General features: G+C 44.1%; 1 protein-coding gene across 12 annotated transcripts in view; it reads left to right on the top strand.

Annotated features, from left to right (window-relative positions):
• Nucleotides 1-22,118, top strand: part of LOC124003962 (inositol 1,4,5-trisphosphate receptor type 1-like) — a 155,899-nt gene that overhangs the window by 117,260 nt on the left and 16,521 nt on the right. For all 12 annotated transcript variants that reach the window (XM_046312658.1, XM_046312655.1, XM_046312660.1 and 9 more), the window contains 7 exons: nt 506-681; nt 1,189-1,353; nt 7,916-8,105; nt 8,333-8,425; nt 9,484-9,632; nt 9,868-10,033; nt 11,205-11,365. In XM_046312658.1, coding sequence (XP_046168614.1) covers nt 506-681; nt 1,189-1,353; nt 7,916-8,105; nt 8,333-8,425; nt 9,484-9,632; nt 9,868-10,033; nt 11,205-11,365 — 1,100 coding nt within the window. The remainder of the gene's footprint in view (nt 1-505; nt 682-1,188; nt 1,354-7,915; nt 8,106-8,332; nt 8,426-9,483; nt 9,633-9,867; nt 10,034-11,204; nt 11,366-22,118) is intronic.

Raw genomic sequence — 22,118 nt, 5'->3', positions numbered from 1 at the left:
TGACTTTGTCCTTGTTTTGCACAGACAGAGCTGGGACTTAGCCACCAAGTTAGTGCCAGTTAAGCTCATGTTAAAGCTTCACTGAACCACAACATTCTGATGTGTCACACTTTCACCTCTGTTGTAACCGGCAGCATTGTGAAGTTCTAGAGCTCTACCTCGTCTCCCCGAGGAGATATTTTGCCTGAGCATGTCCAACAGGTGAAATTACTGCAGAGGGATTTCAGGCACTGCAGGTCTAGAACAGATTGTTTGCTTGTTAATACGACCCAATGCGTTGCCATCTATCATTACAGCAGTTGGATGACGCTTGTAGTGTTGGCTGCTTTTGTCTTTTGATTCAACATTCAATATAAACATATCTTTAACTGTATCTACCATAGACCTATGTGTCACTGTATGAATATTCCATGTAGGTATCTTGTATGGACAACACTATCCACGCCCCATCTCTACCTTTACCCCCCCCCTTCTCACCTCTCTCCTCTCCCCCTCCTTCTTCCAGGTACTCTGGATGGTCACCTGTCAGCCCTGCTGTGGATCGCCATGCTGGTGTCCCTGGCGATCGTCATCATCCTGCCCCAGCCCCACGGCGTCCGGGTCCTCATCGCCTCCACCATCCTCCGCCTCATCTTCTCTGTGGGCCTGGAGCCCACCCTCTTCCTGCTAGGGGCCTTTAACGTGAGTGTGTGTGTGTGTGTGTCTGTGACTGGGAAGGTTTGTGGTCACATGGTCCTGTCACAGTAGCTCTTGTGCCCTCAAATGCCTTATCCAGTGTCCTTGCCTGACCTGTATGTGAGGTGAAGTGTGTAGTATGTCACTGTGGGATTCCACAGAGCTGTGGCGCTCTTGTGTCAACCAGACCAAAAGAACACTCACTGTACCTATCCAGTGTATGTGACAATAAAACATTATTATTTGTTGTTGTTGTTGTTGGATGGATGCTTGACCAATGCTTCTTGCACATCATGTTTTTTGGAGTGATGTCAACTTTTCCAGGAGCAATTTTTCACGTATATGCCAGTCTCTGTAAAATAACAAAAGTTTGTTGAGTCTTAGTCTGCTGTGCTTTATTGGTTCTGAATATCTTTACTTAGTTGTTACAGATGCCAGTATGTACTTTTAAATGAACATGGTAAAGGTTTTGCTCTTTGACTCAATCCTTCAATGTTTTCCACTGTTCCTCAGGTGGGCAATAAGATGATCTTCTTGATGAGTTTTGTGGGGAACAGGGGGACGTTCACGCGGGGCTACAAGGCCATGATCATGGATGTAGAGTTTCTCTACCACCTCCTCTACCTGATCATCTGTAGTCTGGGTGTCTTCGTCCATGTTTTCTTCTACAGTCTGCTGGTAAAAACTGTACTCTCACTCACTCGCCTTCTCGCTCGCTCACTCTCTCAAATCAAATCAATTCAAATTTGATTGGTTGCATACACATATTTAGCAGATGTTATTAATTAAGGGTGTAGCAAAATGATTGTGTTCCTAGCTCCAACAGTGAAGAAATATCTAACAATACACACAAATGTAAAATAATAGAATTAAGAAATATAAAAATATTTGGACGAGCAATGTCGGAGTACGGAGTATGTGTGCATACACAGTTGAAGTCGGACGTTTAAAAACATTTAAACTTAGTTTTTCACAATTCCTGACTAAATCCTAGTAAAAAAAATCCCTGTCTTAGGTCAGTTAGGATCACCACTTTATTTTAAGAATGAAATGTCAGAATAATAGTAGGGAGAATGATTTATTTAAGCTTTTATTTCTTTCATTACATTCCCAATATGTCAGAAATTTACATACACTCAATTAGTGTTGGATAGCATTGCCTTTAAATTGTTTAACTTGGGTCAAACAAGCCTTCCACAAGCTTCCCAAAATAAGTTGGGTGAATTTTGGCCCATTCTTCCTGACAGAGCTGGTGTAACTGAGTCAGGTTTGTAGGCCTCCTTGTTCGCACATGCTTTTTCAGTTCTGCTCCCAAATTTCTATAGGATTGAGGTCAGGGCTTTGTGATGGCCACTCCATTTTGCCACAACTTTGGAAGTATGCTTGGGGTCATTGTCCATTTTGAAGACCCATTTGCGACCAAGCTTTAACTGATGTCTTGATATGTTGCTTCAAAATATCCACGTAATTATCCACCCTCATGATGCGATCTAGTTTGTGAAGTGCACCAGTCTCTCCTGCAGCAAAGCACCCCCACACGGTTGGGATGGTGTTCTTTAGCTTGCAAACCTCCCCCTTTTTCCTCCAAACATAACAATGGTCATTATGGACAACAGTTCTATTTTTGTTTTTCAGACCAGAGGACATTTCTCCAAAAAGTAGGATCTTTGTCCCCATGTGCAGTTGCAAACCGTTTTTTTTATGGCGGTTTTTGAGCAGTGGCTTCTTCCTTGCTGAGCGGCCTTTCGGGTTATGTTGATATAGGACTCGTTTTACTGTGGATATAGATAATTCAAATCAAATCAAATCAAATCAAATTTTATTTGTCACATACACATGGTTAGCACATGTTAATGCGAGTGTAGCGAAATGCTTGTGCTTCTAGTTCTGACAATGCAGTGATAACCAACAAGTAATCTAACTAACAATTCCAAAACTACTGTCTTATACACAGTGTAAGGGGATAAGGAACATGTACATAAGGATATATGAATGAGTGATGGTACAGAGCAGCATACAGTAGATGGTATCGAGTACAGTATATACATATGAGATGAGTGTGTAGACAAAGTAAACAAAGTGGCATAGTTAAAGTGGCTAGTGATACATGTGTTACATAAGGATGCAGTCGATGATGTAGAGTACAGTATATACATATGCATATGAGATGAATAATGTAGGGTAAGTAACATTATATAAGGTAGCATTGTTTAAAGTGGCTAGTGATATATTTACATCATTTCCCATCAATTCCCATTATTAAAATGGCTGGAGTTGGGTCAGTGTCAATGACAGTGTGTTGGCAGCAGCCACTCAGTGTTAGTGGTGGCTGTTTAACAGTCTGATGGCCTTGAGATAGAAGCTGTTTTTCAGTCTCTCGGTCCCAGCTTTGATGCACCTGTACTGACCTCGCCTTCTGGATGATAGCGGGGTGAACAGGCAGTGGTTCGGGTGGTTGATGTCCTTGATGATCTTTATGGCCTTCCTGTAACAACGGGTGGTGTAGGTGTCCTGGAGGGCAGGTAGTTTGCCCCCGGTGATGCGTTGTGCAGTCCTCACTACCCTCTGGAGAGCCTTACGGTTGAGGGCGGAGCAGTTGCCGTACCAGGCGGTGATACAGCCCGCCAGGATGCTCTCGATTGTGCATCTGTAGAAGTTTGTGAGTGCTTTTGGTGACAAGCCGAATTTCTTCAGCCTCCTGAGGTTGAATAGGCGCTGCTGCGCCTTCTTCACGACGTTGTCAGTGTGAGTGGACCAATTCAGTTTGTCTGTGATGTGTATGCCGAGGAACTTAAAACTAGCTACCCTCTCCACTACTGTTCCATCGATGTGGATAGGGGTGTTCCCTCTGCTGTTTCCTGAAGTCCACAATCATCTCCTTAGTTTTGTTGACGTTGAGTGTGAGGTTATTTTCCTGACACCACACTCCGAGGGCCCTCACCTCCTCCCTGTAGGCTGTCTCGTCGTTGTTGGTAATCAAGCCTACCACTGTTGTGTCGTCCGCAAACTTGATGATTGAGTTGGAGGCGTGCGTGGCCACGCAGTCGTGGGTGAACAGGGAGTACAGGAGAGGGCTCAGAACGCACCCTTGTGGGGCCCCGTGTTGAGGATCAGCGGGGAGGAGATGTTGTTGCCTACCCTCACCACCTGGGGGCGGCCCGTCAGGAAGTCCAGTACCCAGTTGCACAGGGCGGGGTCGAGACCCAGGGTCTCGAGCTTGATGACGAGCTTGGAGGGTACTATGGTGTTGAATGCCGAGCTGTAGTCGATGAACAGCATTCTCACATAGGTATTCCTCTTGTCCAGGTGGGTTAGGGCAGTGTGCAGTGTGGTTGAGATTGCATCGTCTGTGGACCTATTTGGGCGGTAAGCAAATTGGAGTGGGTCTAGGGTGTCAGGTAGGGTGGAGGTGATATGGTCCTTGACTAGTCTCTCAAAGCACTTCATGATGACGGACGTGAGTGCTACGGGGCGGTAGTCGTTTAGCTCAGTTACCTTAGCTTTCTTGGGAACAGGAACAATGGTGGCCCTCTTGAAGCATGTGGGAACAGCAGACTGGTATAGGGATTGATTGAATATGTCCGTAAACACACCGGCCAGCTGGTCTGCGCATGCTCTGAGGGCGCGGCTGGGGATGCAGTCTGGGCCTGCAGCCTTGCGAGGGTTAACACGTTTAAATGTCTTACTCACCTCGGCTGCAGTGAAGGAGAGACCGCATGTTTCCGTTGCAGGCCGTGTCAGTGGCACTGTATTGTCCTCAAAGCGGGCAAAAAAGTTATTTAGTCTGCCTGGGAGCAAGACATCCTGGTCCGTGACTGGGCTGGATTTCATCTTGTAGTCCGTGATTGACTGTAGACCCTGCCACATGCCTCTTGTGCCTGAGCCATTGAATTTTGTACCTGTTTCCTCCAGCATCTTCACAAGCGTTATGATCGTTATGACGGCTGTGTGGTCCCATGGTGTTTATACTTGCCTACTATTGTTTGCACTGATGAACGTGGTTCCTTCAGGCGTTTGGAAGTTGATGAACCAGACTTGTAGAGCTCTACAATTTTTTTCTGAGGTCTTGACTGATTTCTTTTGATTTTCCCATGATGTCAAGCAGAGGCACAGAGTTTGAAGTTAGGCCTTGAAATATATCCACAGGTACTCCTCCAATTGACTCAAATGATGTCAATTAGTCCATCAGAAGCTTCTAAAGTCATGACATAATTTTCTGGAATTTTCCAAGCTCTTTAAAGGCACAGTCAACTTAGTGTATGTGAACTTCTGACCCACTGGATTTATAAGTGAAATAATCTGTCTGTAAACAATTGTTGGAAAAATTACTTGTGTCATGCACAACATTGATGTCCTAATCGACTTGCAAAACTACAGTTTGTTAACAAGAAATTTGTGGAGTGGTTTAAAAACGTGTTTCAATGACTCCAATCTAATTGTATGTAAACTTCCGACTTCAACTGTAGGGCAGCAGCCTCTAAGGTGCAGGGTTTAGTAACCAGGTGGTAGCCGGCTAGGGACTAAGTTCAGGGCAAGGTACTGGGTGGAGGCCGGCTAGTGATGGCTATTTATCAGTCTGATGGCCTTGGGATAGAAGCTCTTTTCAGTCTCTCGCCCCAGCTTTGATGCACCTGTACTGACCTTGCCTTCTGGATGATAGTGGGGTAAACAGGACGTTGCTTGGTTGGCTGAGATCTTTCATGATCTTTTTGGCCTTCCTGTGACACCAGGTGCTGTATGTGTCCTGGGGGCCTGGCAGTGTGCCCCCGGTGATATGTTGGGCAGACCGCACCACCCTCTGGAGAGCCCTACGGTTACGGACAGTGCAATTGCCGTACCAGGTGGTGATACATCCCGACAGGATGCTCTCCATGGTGCTTCTGTAAAATTTTCCGGGGGTCTTAGTGTAACCGGTGTGAAATGGCTAGCTAGTTAGCTGGGTGCGCACCAGTCGGTGACGTCATTCGCTCTGAGACTTGAAGTAGTTGTTTCACTTGGCTTTTTGTGGCGCGATGGGTAACGGATGCTTCATGGGAGGCAGTTGTTGATGTGTGCAGAGGGTCCCTGGTTCGAGCCCTGTTAGAGGCGAGGAGGGGGACGAAAGCAATACGGTTACGTTGATGCTGTTGACCTGGATCACTGGTTGCTGCGGAAAAGGAGGAGGCCAAAAGGGGGGTGAGTGTAACCGGTGTGAAATGGCTAGCTAGTTAGAGGGGTGTGCGCTAATAATGTTTCAATGGGTGATGTCACTCGCTCTGAGACTTGAAGTAGTTGTTTCCTTGCTGTGCAAGGGCCTCGGCTTTTGTGGCAGGATGGGTAACGCTGCTTCGAAGGTGACTGTTGTCTATGTGTGCAGTGGGTCCCTGGTTTGAGCCTAGGTAGGGGCGAGGAGAGGGACAGAAGCAAATGCTGTTACATTAGGGCCAAGAAACATTTCCTAAACCGGAGTATGCATACCACCTCAAAACATCCTCCTGAGGTTGCAATCCATTTCAGAACACTGTCTGTGTAGGTGGACTGTTTCAGATTGTCAATGATGTGTATGCTGAGAAACTTCTCCACTACGGGCCTGTCGATGTGGATGGGGGCATGCTCCTTCTGCTGTCTCCTGAAGTCCACAATCAGCTCCTTCGTTTTGTTGGCGACTCTCCACCATGGCCCCCATGCCCTCCCTGTAGGCTGTCTCGTCATTGTTGGTAATCAAACCTACCTCTGTTGTGTCGTCTGCAAACTTGATGATTGAGTTGGAGGCGTGCACGGCCACGCAGTCATGGGTGAACAGGGAGTTCAGGAGGTGGCTGAGGACGCACCCTGTGTTGAGAATCAGCATAGTGGAGGTTTTGTTACCTACCTTTACCACCTGGGGGCGACCGGTCAGGAAGTCCATGACCCAGTTGCACAGGGCGGGGCTCAAACACAGGGCCCAGAGTATAATGATGAACTTGGAGGGTACTATGGTGTTGAAGGCTGAGCTCTAGTTAATGAACAGCATCCTTACATTCTTACAAGTATTCCTCTTGTCCAAATGGGATAGGGCAGTGCAATGGCAATTGCGTCATCTGTGGATGTTTTGAGGTGGTATTAAAATTGCAGTGGTTCTAGGGTGTCAGGTAAGGCGTAGGTGATATGATTCTTAACTAGCCTGTCCAAACATTACATGATGTCAGTTGTGAGTACTACGGGGCGATAATAATGTATTTTAGTTACCTTCACTTTCTTGGGTACAGGAAACAATGGTAGACATCTTGATGCAAGTGGGGGCAGCAGACTGGGATTGGGAGAGATTGAATATATCCATAAACAGCCAACTGGTCTGCGCATGTCCTGAGGACGCGTCTAAGGATGCCTTCTGGGCCGGCAGCCTTGCGAGTGTTAACATGTTTAAATGTCTTACTTTAGCCACGGAGAATAAGAGTTCTCGGGAATGGCCCGCGTCAGTAGCACTGTGTTATCCTCAAAGCAGGTGAAGAATGTGTTTCGCTTGTCCAGGAGCAAGATGTTGGTGTCCGCGACCTTGCTGGTTTTCCCTTTGTATCCCTGCCACATATGTCTCGTGTCTGAGCCATTGATTGCAACTCCACTTTGTGTCTGTACTGATGTTTTGCCTGTTTTATTGCCTTACACAGGGCATAACTGAACTGGGCCTTGTAGCCATCCCGGAAGGGAGAACAATGTCCCAAAGTTGTTGAACCGCGAGTACTGCAGGCAATGTGTTCGTAGAACTACAGATTTGCTTTATTGAAGTCCCCAGCTTCAATAATTGCGGCCTCAGGATATATACACATAATCCAGTGTACTTCCTTGCGATCCGTCGTGGTATCGGATTGAGGGGGAATATACACCCTTTGACGATGACCGAACAGAATTCTCTCGGGAGGTAATGCGGTCTGCATTTGATTGTGAGGTATTCTAGATCGGGTGAACAAAAGGACTTGAGTTCCTGTACATTACCACAATCACACCATGAGTAGTCAATCATGAAACATACACCTCCACCTTTCTTCTTCCCAGAGAGTTCTTTATTCCTATCTGCACAATGTACTGAGAACCCAACTGGTTGTATGGGACTGGGACAGTGTATCTCACTCACTCACTCACTCACTCACTCACTCACTCACTCACTCACTCACTCACTCACTCACTCACTCACTCACTCACTCACTCACTCACTCACTCACTCACTCACTCACTCACTCACCCTTCCCTGTCTCCCACTAAGCTGTGTTTGTTTCTCCTGTAGCTCTTTGACCTGGTGTACAGGGAGGAGACGCTGCTGAACGTGATCAAGAGTGTAACCCGTAATGGCCGCTCCATCCTGCTGACTGCCGTGCTGGCTCTCATCCTGGTCTACCTCTTCTCCATCGTTGGCTACATCTTCTTCCAAGATGACTTCCTCCTCAATATTGACAGGATACCTAATAAAACACTAGGTAAGGTCAAAGAGCAGGCACTATGACACTTAGGGGTTCCCAAACAGAACAACTTCTTCTGTCTATCCTCCCCATTCTGATTGTCACATTTTAAAATTACTTACACCAGATTTCCTGCTGTGAAATAACTCTGCAAGGCCAAATAGGGTCCCTCCGTTACAATAGACAATATTGAGCCAACAAAGGCACGAGTGTTCCTCCTGACCTTTTGTTTTCCTGTTTGGCAGAGAGTGGAGCCAGTATGGTGGGAGATTTTCTGTCAGCAGGAGTGTGTCGGAAGGACAGCGGGGAGAACTGCTCCACAGAAGCTGTTATGGATGGTATGTGCTCCAGGAAAAGTGTGGGTATATGTGTGTGCGCGCAGCCTTGCATGTGTGTCAAGGGGTTCTCCTGTGTCCTCACAGACCACCTGAGTCAATCCTCCCCCAGAGAAGACGCTTCCCACAATTCCACTCAGATGGAAATCTGTACTATGAGGCAGTCATGGGATTAGGCCTTGGTTGGGCCTGGCTGGGTTTGTCTGGGCTGGGAGAGGCTATACCGACACTCCTGGTGCCCAAATTGATGACATATGTTGTGTAGCGGAGAGTCGATGGATTCTGTTCAGTCAGTCGTCCTGATAAGCCTTTCGTTCCCAGGTAGCTAGGATTAGGCCTGGTTGGGCTAGGGAAAGTGAACAGGGGTTTAGGCCTGGCTGGGTTAGGGAAAGCATAGGGGTTTATGCCTGGCTGGGTTTGGCTGGGCTGGGGGAAGCGCACAGGAGTTTAGGCCTGGCTGGGTTTGGCTGGGCTGGAGGAAGCTCACAGGGGTTTTGGCCTGAGGGAGGTTGGAGGAGAGGTTAGGGATTAATTTCCATCAGGCACAGGACGGGTTCGCTCTGAGAGGGTGCCGGGGGCAGCTCATTGGGATCCTGGCATTCTAACAGACACTTTTGACTTCTTTAGAAAAATCTCCCAAATTAAAGATGACCTTAATGTGCTGAGCCAACCTTTTCTGGACATTGTCAGGCCTGACCGTGTCTGGGTTCAAACCTCATGTAGGCTTCCACCACCATCACCACCACCCAAATTAATGACACTAGTCTGGTGACCTGTTGTTTTGTGAGAACTGTTTTCGGAGGGTTACATTGGTATTTTCAGTGGTTCCTGTGCTGGGAAGAAGCAGGCTGTGGTAGGGTTGATTTGCAGGTTTATTTGGAGTGAGATGTTAAGCTTTTGTTTGCACAACATTGTCCTAATTCACTAAATCGCCGTGTCCCGTCCCGTCCCCCCCTCAAGACAGAAATTGCCATGAGGTATTGTATATGAGAAATGTAGATGTGAGTTAGAGGATTGGATTTGTTGTGGATATACACAATGTCCCTGATGTCCCTCTGTAGCTGCCATAGCCACCCAGCCGTCGGCGGTGGTGATTGAGGACAAGGAGCGGTCGTGTGACTCCCTCCTCATGTGTATCGTCACTGTCCTGAGTCACGGCCTGAGGAGTGGAGGTGGTGTGGGGGATGTTCTGCGGAAGCCATCCAAAGAGGTATGCAAATGCCCATGTCGAACACCATCAACCATTTACATTTCCCACAGGTCCAGAAAGAGGAAGAAACCAACACAGTTTAGCTTCACCTCAATCTCAATTATTGCTAATCAACAGGGAACAATTTTGCTGCAGTTATGTTTCATAGCTGCAGTTGTCTTTTGATAGTTGACTTGTTGAAATGTACAGGTGTATGTTATCAAATTCCTGTTCCTTTCTCTCATGTATTTGCTAGGAGCCTCTATTTGCTGGCAGGGTGATATATGACCTACTTTTCTTCTTCCTCGTCATCATCATCGTCCTCAACCTCATCTTCGGAGTCATCATCGACACCTTTGCTGACCTCAGGAGTGAGAAACAGAAAAAGGAGGAAGTCCTGAAGACAACATGCTTCATCTGTGGTGAGTGGCCCTACCTGGGTCTGACTGGGCTCTTCTGGCCTGTGTCCACCACGAGTGTTCAGTGGGCTGATGCTGAGCTATCATGATGGTAGCTGCAATTTGAGCTGGGGTTGGAATGACTAGTGGATTTGGTCTGTAGAATCTATGAAAAGTAGTGCTATTTAACACTAGGCTTGTGGTGCAGTCCAGCGAGTGTTGGATGAGGATGAACATATGAGTGGTCTAACCTGAGACTGCACTGTAAGTCTGTCTGAGGCTGTTACTTAAGCAATAAGGCCCGAGGAGGTGTGGTATATATGGCCAATATACCACGGCAAAGGGCTGTTCTTTTGCATGACGCAGAGCGGATTGCCTGGATAAAGCCCTTAGCCGTGGTATATTGGCCATATATCCCACACCCCCGAAGTGCCTTATTTCTATTATGAACTGGTTACCAACGTATTAGAGCAGTAAAAATAAATGTTTTGTCATACCCGTAGTATACGGTCTGATATACCATGGCTGTCAGCCAATCAGCATTCAGGGTTCAAACCACCTAGTTTATACTGTTGCATGCCTCACAGCTGGCCCGTGGTAGAATGGGGACTGTTTTGCTCCGCTCAGCAGCATAGGCATCACAACACCTCCTCTTCCCAGAACCAGAGTGGTTAGTCATGGATGATGCGATGCGGAGGAGTAACTTCCTCCTGTTACCATGCAGGTTCTTGACCATGTTAGTGTGATACACTCACTCAGCCATGAAACACTCCTCCCAAAGTGCAACGCAATGGAAATGAACGGTATCACATCGGCATACACAAGCTATTAGTTAATGTAGCCTTAGTTACTTTAGCCTATACATTTTTTTTCACGCATTTTACGTATGGCTGGCCCTGTGGGATGAAGTAGGATAAATGGGCAAGTAAAATACAAATGTAAGACATTAAGATCCAGCTTTAAGACCCTATTCTATTCTCCCTCTGAAGTGTATTGTATCCTTCTCTCCAATGACAGAACTTCCCCATGCTATAGTTGTCATGACTAAAGTCATCACAGACAATCACCAGACTCATAATGAATGGCTCATTATTGCCACACATGCATTTGTTTGTTTACAGATTAAGTAGCTGCCATGCATTTATGTTCCGGCATGTGTTTGACAATTTGTTTTTGTGTGTCCCTTCGTGTGCAGGCCTAGAAAGGGACAAGTTTGACAACAAGACGGTGACATTTGAAGAGCACATCAAGGTGGAGCACAACATGTGGCACTACCTGTTTTTCATAGTGCTGGTCAAGGTGAAGGACTCCACAGAGTACACAGGACCAGAGAGCTACGTCGCTGAGATGATCAGGGTACGACTAGACTACTACGCGTATTATGACCTAGATATCTTATAACTTGTAAAGCACCAGCCAAAACAGCTTATTATGAAGGAGATTATTGATGATACACATCAAGATAGGCAGGTATGTGGTCATAAATAGATCTCTGACAGGGAGTTGGCAGTTCTGCATGACTTCATCAGAAGCGCTCACATATCTGAGCTTTGATCAAATGTGTCTCCTCAGAATGAGGGTCAGCTCCTATACTAGATAGAGAGATTTTGGCATGCAGTAAGATATCTCTGTTCCATGGCGAGAATAAATCCAAAAACATGTTCAGAAACAGAAAACCACGTAAGCGCCAAGACATTGTAGACTTTTTAAAGGTCCTCCTCCACTGCTTTGCTGCAGATGGCCCAGTCCACCATCTACTAATCTAAATTAACTCAACCTAGGGATATGTGGGTCCTGAGTCGAGGAGAGTTGATTGCTATGGCTGGCCAGGTTTTTCTACCATTAATTGGCAGCTGGCCCAAAGCAGTGGCATTGTGTTTTGTAATCCCTGCCTTCGTGACCATTGAATCCCTCCAAAGTATTATCACATCTGTAAGCTTTGTGAATAGAGAATTAAGATCCAGACAATGTTCCATTGGCATGGAGAATTAAGATCCAGACAATGTTCCGTTGGCATGAAATGTGTTAATCCCCGAAAGCAGCCAACCCAGCAAACCAAAATTGGTTCTGGGATAGTTCCTAGAACATTTATTCGGTTGTGGTAAATGTTCTCATAACACAAAACTGTCCAGTCGTGCTGATGTTGCAAGAAAGGTTCCGAATACCCATTTCACCTGTTCTTTAAAGGTTCACAGAATGTTTCATTAGGTTGTGGGAACAGTCTGGTGGGAACATTGTGGGGAGATCACAAAACATATGTTCCAAAACAATAAAACTATACAGTTGTGTTGATAATTCAACCATGTTTATTTTCTAAGACTGTTCCCAGAACACATTTCTTCTGTTCTTCAAAGGCTCCCAAAACATTTCTTAAGGTTGTGGGAACATTATGGGTATATGACAAGAGATCGTTTCCTAAAACGCTAAAACTGTCCAGTTGTATTTGTATTTATTATGGATCCCCATTAGTTGCTGCCAAAGCAGCAGCTACTCTTCCTGGGGTCCAGCAAAATTAAGGCAGTTTATACATTACAATACATTCACAGATTTCACAACACAAGGTGTGCCCTCACGCCCATACTCCACCACTATCACATATCTACAGTACTAAATCCATGTGTATGTATAGTGAGTATGTTATCATGTGTGTGTGTGTGTATGCATGTGTCTGTGCCAATGTTTGTGTTGCTTCACAGTCCCTACTGTTCCATAAGGTGATTTTGATCTGTTTAAAAAAAATGTTTTACTGCTTGCGTCAGTTACTTGATGTGGAATAGAGTTCCATGTAGTCATGTAGTACTGTGTGCCTCCCATAGTCTGTTCTGGACTTGGGGACTGTGAAGAGACCTCTTGTGGCATGTCTTGTGAGCTTTGCATGTAGTTTAGACAGACAGCTTGGTGCATTCAACATGTCAATAACTCTCATAAATAAAAGTAGTGATGAAGTCAATCTCCCCTGCACTTTGAACCAGGAGAGATTGACATGCGTGTTATTAATATTATCTCTCTGTATACACCCAAGGGCCAGCCGTGCTGCCCTGTTCTGAGCCAATTGCAATTTTCCACCTGACCACACGACTGAACAGTAGTCCAGGTGCGACAAAACTAGGGCCTGTAGGACCTGCTTTGCTGATAGTGTTGTTAAGAAGGCAGAGTATCACTTTATTATAGATTGGCTTATCCCCATCTTAGCTACTACTGCATCAATATGTTTTGACCATGACAGTTTACAATCTAGTGTTACTCCAAGCAGTTTAGTCATCTCAACTTGCTCAATTTCCACATAATTTATTACAAGATTTAGTTGAGGTTTAGGGTTTAGTGAGTGTATTGTTCCAAATACAATGCTTTTAGTTTTAGAAATGTTTAGGGCTAACTTATTCCTTGCCACCCACTCTGAAACTAACTACAGGTCTTTGTTGAGTGTTGCAGTCATTTCAGTCACTGTATTAGCTGGCGTGTATAGTGTTGAGTCATCCACATACACAGAAACTCTGGCTTTACTCAAAGTCAGTGGCATGTTGTTAGTAAAAATTGAAAATAGCAAGGGGCCTAAACAGCTACCCTGGGGAATTCCTGATTTCAACTGGATTATATTTTAAAGGCTTCCATTAAAGAACACCGTCTGTGTTCTGTTAGACAAGTAAGTCTTAAAACACATTATAGCAGGGGGTGTACATACATTTTTCCAGCAGCAGACTATGAGCAATAATGTCAAAAGCTGCACTGATGTATAACAAGACAGCCCCCACAATCATTTTATAATCAATTTCTCTCAGCCAATCATCAGTCATTTGTGTAAGTGCTGTGCTTGTTGAGTGGCCTTTCCTATAAGCATGCTGAAATTCTGTTGTCAATTTTTTTACTGTAAAATAGCATTGTATCTGGTCAAACACAATTTTTTCCAGAGGTTTACTAAGGGTTGGTAACAGGCTGATTGGTCGGCTACTTGAGCCAGTGAAGGGGCTTTACTATTCTTGGGTAGCGGAATGACTTTAGCTTCCCTCCAGGCCTGAGGGCACACGTTCTCTAGTAGGCTTAAATTGAAGATGTGGCAATATCGTCTGCTATTATCCTCAGTAATTTTCCATCTAGATTTTCAGACCCCGATGGCTTGTCATTGTTGATGGAAAACAAAAAATGTTTCACCTCTTCCACACTGACTTTACGGAATTCAAAAGTACAATTGTTGTCTTTCATAATTTGGTCCAATATACTTGGATGTATCATGTCAGCGTTTGTTTCTGGCTTGTTATCTCTAAGTTTGCTTATCTTGCCAATTCAAAAGTAATTAAAGTAGTTTGCAATATCAGTGGGCTTTGTGATGAACGAGCCACCTGATTCAATGAATGAAGGAGCCGAGTTGGCTTTTTTTCCCCAAAATTGTATTTAAAGTGCCCCAAAGCTTTTTACTATCATTTGTTGTGTCTTTGGCTATGCCGGATTAAGTGATATGACATGCTATTCTATAAAATTATTTCTCTGTAATTAATATTATCTGAATGAGCTGATCATGTAAATGTTATTAACTAGAGAGTCGGGCACCACAAAATAATATTTATAGAGCTGTTATCTTCTGAATAAACTCTTAAAGACCTAGTAATATTTTACATCAATAGCAGTCAATATCAATCGTCATCTTAATTCAGTCTCATCTGAAAGATGAACATTCTTGGTTTTTATGCATGAACCCTGGCTAACAATTTGAGTCAGGAATACAAAATTGTGTTTAATTATTTATTTACTAAATACCTAACTAATCACACAGAATTACACATACACATAATTTAATCATAACTTGATTACAAATTACGTCATAAAGGAGACGGCCCATTTGCAACCAAAGCTCACGCTGATATTGGCTTTGTTCTGTAGTTATTATCTGAACCATTCTGATATCGGACTGTCGTCCTACATCCTCGGAACAGGAGGTTATATTGTCGTCAAGGGCTTTTTTTAGGAAGGGAGAGGAGGGCGTTTGAAGTGTTTTATAGCCCATGTCCCTTCACAGGGGCGGGCCACTGATTGAGCAGAGCCCTGTCTTATGAAAACCCAAATCTCACATTTTAGAAGCTAAAATCACATTTCATGCCATCACAAATAATTTCATGTTCAAACATTTAAATTGAACAACAATTCAATGTGAATCCGATAACTCTGATGTGTAAACTTTCCACTGTAGAGTTTATGTCATCTTATCATTGATGAGAATGTCTCAAATGACAACCGAACTGACATTATATTCATTAAGTACCTCCGCACATGTTAAATTGGTCGCATTACCAGAATATAGTTAATTTACCCCCACCTTCTGATGTTCCCAGAATCTCTATGTTAACCAAGGGTTTGCAAATGCAAAGGAAAAAGGGGGGAAGAGGTATTTATGACTGTCATAAATCTACCCCCAGGCCAACGTCATGACACATTCTTTATATCATTTATCTTTGTTTCATGGTGTCTTTGATTTTTATTTTTATTTAGTTTAGTCACATGAATTCTTAATTTGCATTATGTTTTCTAAATCAGTTGGGCTGCCAGACTCATTTGACATACCTTTTGCCTCATTCCTCTCAACCATACCATTTTTAAATTCCTCATCAATCCAATGGGAATCAACAGTTTTTACCTTCATTTTCTTAATGGGTGCGTGCTTATTAGTAACTGGAATAAGTAGTTTCATAAATGCGTTAAGTGCAGCGTCTGGTTGCTCCCCTATTTATTAAACCTGTTGCGATGAGCAATCCCGTATACGGGATCCTATTTATAGCCTCAAGCTCATTACCATAATGCAACGTTAACTATTCATGAAAATCGCAAATTAAATGAAATAAATATATTAGCTCTCAAGCTTAGCCTTTTGTTAACAACACTGTCATCTCAGATTTTCAAAATATGCTTTTGAACCATAGCTAAACAAGCATTTGTGTAAGAGTATTGATAGCCTAGCATAGCATTTAACCTTAGCATTCAGCATGCAACATTTTCACAAAAACAAGAAAAGCATTCAAATAAAATCATTTACCTTTGAAGAACTTCAGATGTTTTCAATAAGGAGACACTCAGTTAGATAGTAAATGTTCAGTTTTTCCAAAAATATTATTTGTGTAGGACAAATCGCTCCGTTTTGTTCATCACGTTTGGGTAAGAAAACCCCCGAAAATTAAGTCATTACAACGCAAACTTTTTTCCAAATTAACTCCATAATATCAACAAACATGGCAAACGTTGTTTAGAATCAATCCTCAAGGTGTTTTTCACATATCTATCGACGATAAATCATTCGTGGCAGTTTGGTTTCTCTTCTGAAGAAAATGGAACGCGCATGGACCTGGAGATTACGCAATAATTTAGACGGAGGACACCGGGCGGACACCTGGTAAATGTAGTCTCTTATGGTCAATCTTCCAATGATATGCCTACAAATACGTCAGAATGCTGCAGACACCTTGGGGAAACGACATAAAGTGCAGGCTCATTCCTGGCGCATTCACAGCCATATAAGGAGACATTGGAACACAGGGCATTCAAAATCTGGACCATTTCCTGTATGAAATTTCATATTGGTTTCGCCTGTAGCATGAGTTCTGGGGCACTCACAGATAATATCTTTGCAGTTTTGGAAACGTCACAGTTTTTTCTTTCCAAAGCTGTCAATTACATGCATAGTCGAGCATCTTTTCATGACAAAATATCTTGTTTAAAACGGGAACGTTTTTTATCCCAAAATTAAAAGAGCGCCCCCTATCTCGAAGAAGTTAACGAGGCAAGTCAGTTAGGAACATATTCTTATTTACAATGACAGCCTAGGAACAGTGGGTTAGCTGCCTTGTTCAGGGTCAAAAGGACAGATTCTTGTCAGCTCGGGATTCGATCGAGCTTTCGGTTACTGGTCCAATTCCCTAACCACTAGACTACCTGCCACCGCTTACACACCACAGACCAGCAAATATGATTTACATCATCAATATATGAATCGCTACAAAACTTCTTGTATGACCTCTTATACACTATATTAGACCCCAGATATGACTATTATATTGTGATGAAAACATCCTATGGATTTGGATACTGCTTTAAAGCAAATGTCTGCAGAGTTAGTAAAAATGTGATTAATACATGTTGATGATTTAATTCCTGTGCTGTTTGTAACTACCCTGGTAGGTTGACTGACAACCTGAACTCGGTTGCAGGCACAGGTTACAGTTTGGAGTTTTACCGGAGCTTTACCTAGAAAATACTTATAGATGACCTGGAGCCAGTGGCTTTGGAATACCTATATGTAGCGAGGACCAGCCAACAAGAGCGTACAGGTCACAATGGTGGGTAGTATATGGGGTTTTGGTGACAAAACAGATGGCACTGTGATAGACAACATCCAATTTGCTGAGTAGGGTGTTGGAGGCTATTTTGTAATTGACATCGCCAAAGTCAAGGATCGGCAGGATAGTCAGTATTATGAGGGTATGTTTGGCAGCATGAGTGAAGGAGGCTTTGTTGCGAAATAGGAAGCCGATTCTAGAATTAATTTTGGATTTCAGATGCTTAATATGAGTCTGGAAGGAGAGTTTACAGTCTAGCCAGACACCTAGGTATTTATTGTTGTCCACATATTCTAAGTCAGAACCGTCCAGAGTAGTGATGCTAGGCGGGTGGGCGCGTGCGTACAGCAATCGGTTGAAGAGCATGCATTTAGTTTTACTAGCATTTAAGAGCAGTTGGAGGCCACGGAAGGAGTGTTGTATGGCATTGAAGCTCATTTGGAGGTTTGTTACCACAGTGTCCAAAGAAGGGCCAGATGTATACAGAATGGTGTCGTCTGCGTAGAGGTGGATCAAAGAATCACCCGAAGCAAGAGCCACATCATTGATATATACAGAGAAAAGAGTCAACCCGAGAATTGAACCATGTGGCACTTCCATAGAGACTGCCAGAGGTCCGGACAACAGGCCCTCTGATTTGACACACTTAACTCTAGCTGAAAAGCATTTAGTTAACCAGGCGTGGCAGTCATTAGAGAAACCAAGGCTGTTGAGTCTGCCGATAAGAATACGGTGATTGACAGAGTTGAAAGCCTTGGTCAGGTTGGTGAAGACTTCTGCACAGTACTGTTTTTTTTATCGATGGTGGTTATGATATTGTTTAGGACCTTGAGCATGGATGAGGTTCACCCGTGAACAGCTCGGAAACCGGATTACATAGCGGAGAAGGTACGGTGCGATTCGAGATGGTCGGTGATCTGTTTGTTCACTTGGCTTTTGAAGACTATAGAAAGGCAGGGCAGGATGGATATAGGTCTGTAAGAGTTTGGGTCTAGAGTGTCTCCCCCTTTGAAGAGGGGGATGACCGCGGCCACTATCAAATCTTTAGGAATCTCAGATGATATGAAAGAGAGGTTGAACAGACTAGTATTAGGGGGTTGGACAATGGCGGTGGATAATTTTAGGAAGAGAGGGTCCAGATTCTCTAGTCCAGCTGAATTGTTGGGATCCAGATTCTGCTGCTCTTTCGGGACATCAGCTGAATGGATTTGGGGGAAGGAGAAGTGGGGGAGGGGGGCTTTGGCCAGTTGCTGCAGGGGGTGCAGAGCTGTTGTCCGGTGTTGGGGTAGCCAGGTGGAAAGCGTGGTATACTGTAGAGAAATGCTTATTGAAATTCTCGATTATCGTGGATTTATCGGTGGTGACAGTGTTTCCTAGCCTCAGTACAGTGGGCAGCTGAGAGGAGGTGCTCTTATTCTCCATGGACTTTACAGTGTCCCAAAACATTTGGGAATTAGTGCTGCAGGATGCAAATTTCTGTTTGAAAAAGCTAGCCTTTGCTTTCCTAACTGATTGTGTATATTGGTTCCTGACTTCCCTGAAAAGTTGCATATCGCGGGGACTATTCGAAGCTAGTGCAGTGCGCCACATGATGTTTTTGTGCTGGTCAAGGGCAGTCAAGTCTGGAGTGAACCAAAGGCTATATCTGTTGTTAGTTCTACATTTTTTGAAAGGGGCATGCTTATTTAAGATGGTGAGGAAAGCGCTTTTAAAGAGCAACCAGGCATCCTCTACCTACAGGATTAGGTCAATATCCCTCCAGGATACCCAGGCCAGGTCGATTAGAAAGTCCTGCTCGCAGAAATGTTTTAGGGAGCGTTTGACAGTGATGAGGTGTGGTCGTTTGACAGGGGACACATAACAGATGCAGGCAATGAGGCAGTGATCGCTGAGATCCTGGTTGAAAACAGCAGTCCAATATGCTCAAGGCTGACATCACACAGTGCAGACAGTCCGATATTATCCGGGCTAAAGCAACTGGTGACTGTGCGAAAGATAAAGATTGCTAGCAGTGACTAACAATGACTAAATAGATAGTAGCTAATTAGCTGGATAGCCTCTGAAGGCTAGCTTCTGTTGGAGAGTCCAGTTATAAGGTCAACAACAAAAAAATTGCAGATCCAAACCACATTGGGTGAGGCGGGTTGCAGGAAAGTATATTTAATTCGAAAATGAAAAAAGAGATTGAAATATATGTATATAGAAAAGCAAAAAAAGCTGAATATTTACATGGGACAAAAACAAACATGTCTTGCTGCTATGCCTTGGACAAGGAAAAAACTTTATCTTGTCCTTGGCCTATATCCTAATCTGACTTTGGTGCAGGTCATGTTGTTCTTCACATTGCTGTCTCTGGTAAACACACACTATATCAAAAATATAAAGTGTCCAGATACATATACTGTATAATTTATTAGATGATGCTTACCCAGAGACACTTGTCTAAATTGATGGGTCATGTGAAAGAATGAGTCACTATTATCTAGATATGTACAATAGATTGCTGTAATCCTCCCCAGACATACCTGGCTAACTTGATGGATCATGTAGTCATCTGTTTTAGTGGAGTCTTTTAGCTAGCTAGCTAAACAATGAATCCATAATCCCACCCATACGACTAGCAGTAGCAACACTTTTGCCGTTCTCCATGGCTAATGTTATATCTTTCAAAAAAGTCACGGTAGCAAGGATTATCTACACATACTGAGCAGCTCATGTTATAAACAGAAGCATGCTACATTGCAGACCAATCCGAACTCATCTATCGGCATGCCAAAAAACAACAACCTTTTGACAAATGCCTCTCATGTGACATACACTTCAAAATCAAATCAAATCAAATGTATTTATATAGCCCTTCGTACATCAGCTGATATCTCAAAGTGCTGTACAGAAACCCAGCCTAAAACCCCAAACAGCAAGCAATGCAGGTGTAGAAGCACGGTGGCTAGGAAAAACTCCATAAAAATGCCAAAACCTAGGAAGAAACCAAGAGAGGAACCAGGCTATGTGGGTTGGCCAGTCCTCTTCTGGCTGTGCCGGGTAGAGATTATAACAGAACATGGCCAAGATGTTCAAATGTTCATAAATGACCAGCATGGTCCAATAATAATAAGGCAGAACAGTTGAAACTGGAGCAGCAGCATGGTCAGGTGGACTGGGGACAGCAAGGAGTGATCATGTCAGGTAGTCCTGGGGCATGGTCCTAGGGCTCAGGTCCTCCAAGAGAGAGAAAGAAAGAGAGAAGAAGAGAATTAGAGAACACACACTTAGATTCACACAGGACACCGAATAGGACAGGAGAAGTACTCTAGATATAACAAACTGACCCCAGCCCCCCGACACATAAACTACTGCAGCATAAATACTGGCGGCTGAGACAGGAGGGGTCAGGAGACACTGTGGCCCCATCCGAGGACACCCCCGGACAGGGCCAAACAGGAAGGATATAACCCCACCCACTTTGCCAAAGCACAGCCCCCACACCACTAGAGGGATATCTTCAACCACCAACATACCATCCTGAGACAAGGCTGAGTATAGCCCACAAAGATCTCCGCCATGGCACAACCCAAGGGGGGGCGCCAACCCAGACAGGATGACCACATCAGTGAATCAACCCACTCAGGTGACGCACCCCTTCCAGGGACGGCATGAGAGAGCCCCAGTAAGCCAGTGACTCAGCCCCTGTAATAGGGTTAGAGGCAGAGAATCCCAGTGGAAAGAGGGGAACCGGCCAGGCAGAGACAGCAAGGGCGGTTCATTTATTACTGCATTGTCGGAACTAGAAGCACAAGCATTTCGCTACACTCGCATTAACATCTGCTAACCATGTGTATGTGACAAATACAATTTGATTTGATTTGATTGCTCCAGAGTCTTTCTGTTCACCTTCCCACTCCTGGGCCAGACTACACTCAATCATATGACCCACTGAAGAGATGAGTCTACAGTAAAGACTTAAAGATTGAGACAGAGTTTGCGTCTCTGACATGGGTAGGCAGACCGTTCCATAAAAATGGAGCTCTATAGGAGAAAGCCCTGCCTCCAGCTGTTTGCTTAGAAATTCTAGGGACAATTAGGAGGCCTGCATCTTGTGACTGTAGCGTACGTGTAGGTATGTACGGCAGGACCAAATCAGAGAGATAAGTAGGAGCAAGCCCATGTAATGCTTTGTACGTTAGCAGTAAAACCTTGAAATCAGCCCTTGCTTTGACAGGAAGCCAGTGTAGAGAGGCTAGCACTGGAGTAATATGATCAAATTTTTTGGTTCTAGTCAGGATTCTAGCAGCCGTATTTAGCACTAACTGAAGTTTATTTAGTGCTTTATCCGGGTAGCCGGAAAGTAGAGCATTGCAGTAGTCTAACCTAGAAGTGACAAAAGCATGGATTAATTTTTCTGCATCATTTTTGGACAGAAAGTTTCTGATTTTTGCAATGTTACGTAGATGGAAAAAAGCTGTCCTTTAAATGGTCTTGATATCTTCTTCAAAAGAGAGATCAGGGTCCAGAGTAACGCCGAGGTCCTTCACAGTTTTATTTGAGACGACTGTACAACCATTAAGATTAATTGTCAGATTCAACAGAAGATCTCTTTGTTTCTTGGGACCTAGAACAAGCATCTCTGTTTTGTCCGAGTTTAAAAGTAGAAAGTTTGCAGCCATCCACTAGCTTATGTCTGAAACACATGCTTCTAGCAAGGGCAATTTTGGGGCTTCACCATGTTTCATTGAAATGTACAGCTGTGTGTCATCCGCATAGCAGTGAAAGTTAACATTATGTTTTCGAAT

Source organism: Oncorhynchus gorbuscha, linkage group LG18, assembly GCF_021184085.1.
Source record: "Oncorhynchus gorbuscha isolate QuinsamMale2020 ecotype Even-year linkage group LG18, OgorEven_v1.0, whole genome shotgun sequence".
Classification (NCBI taxonomy): domain Eukaryota; kingdom Metazoa; phylum Chordata; class Actinopteri; order Salmoniformes; family Salmonidae; genus Oncorhynchus; species Oncorhynchus gorbuscha.
This window is presented reverse-complemented; position numbering and strand designations above follow the sequence as displayed.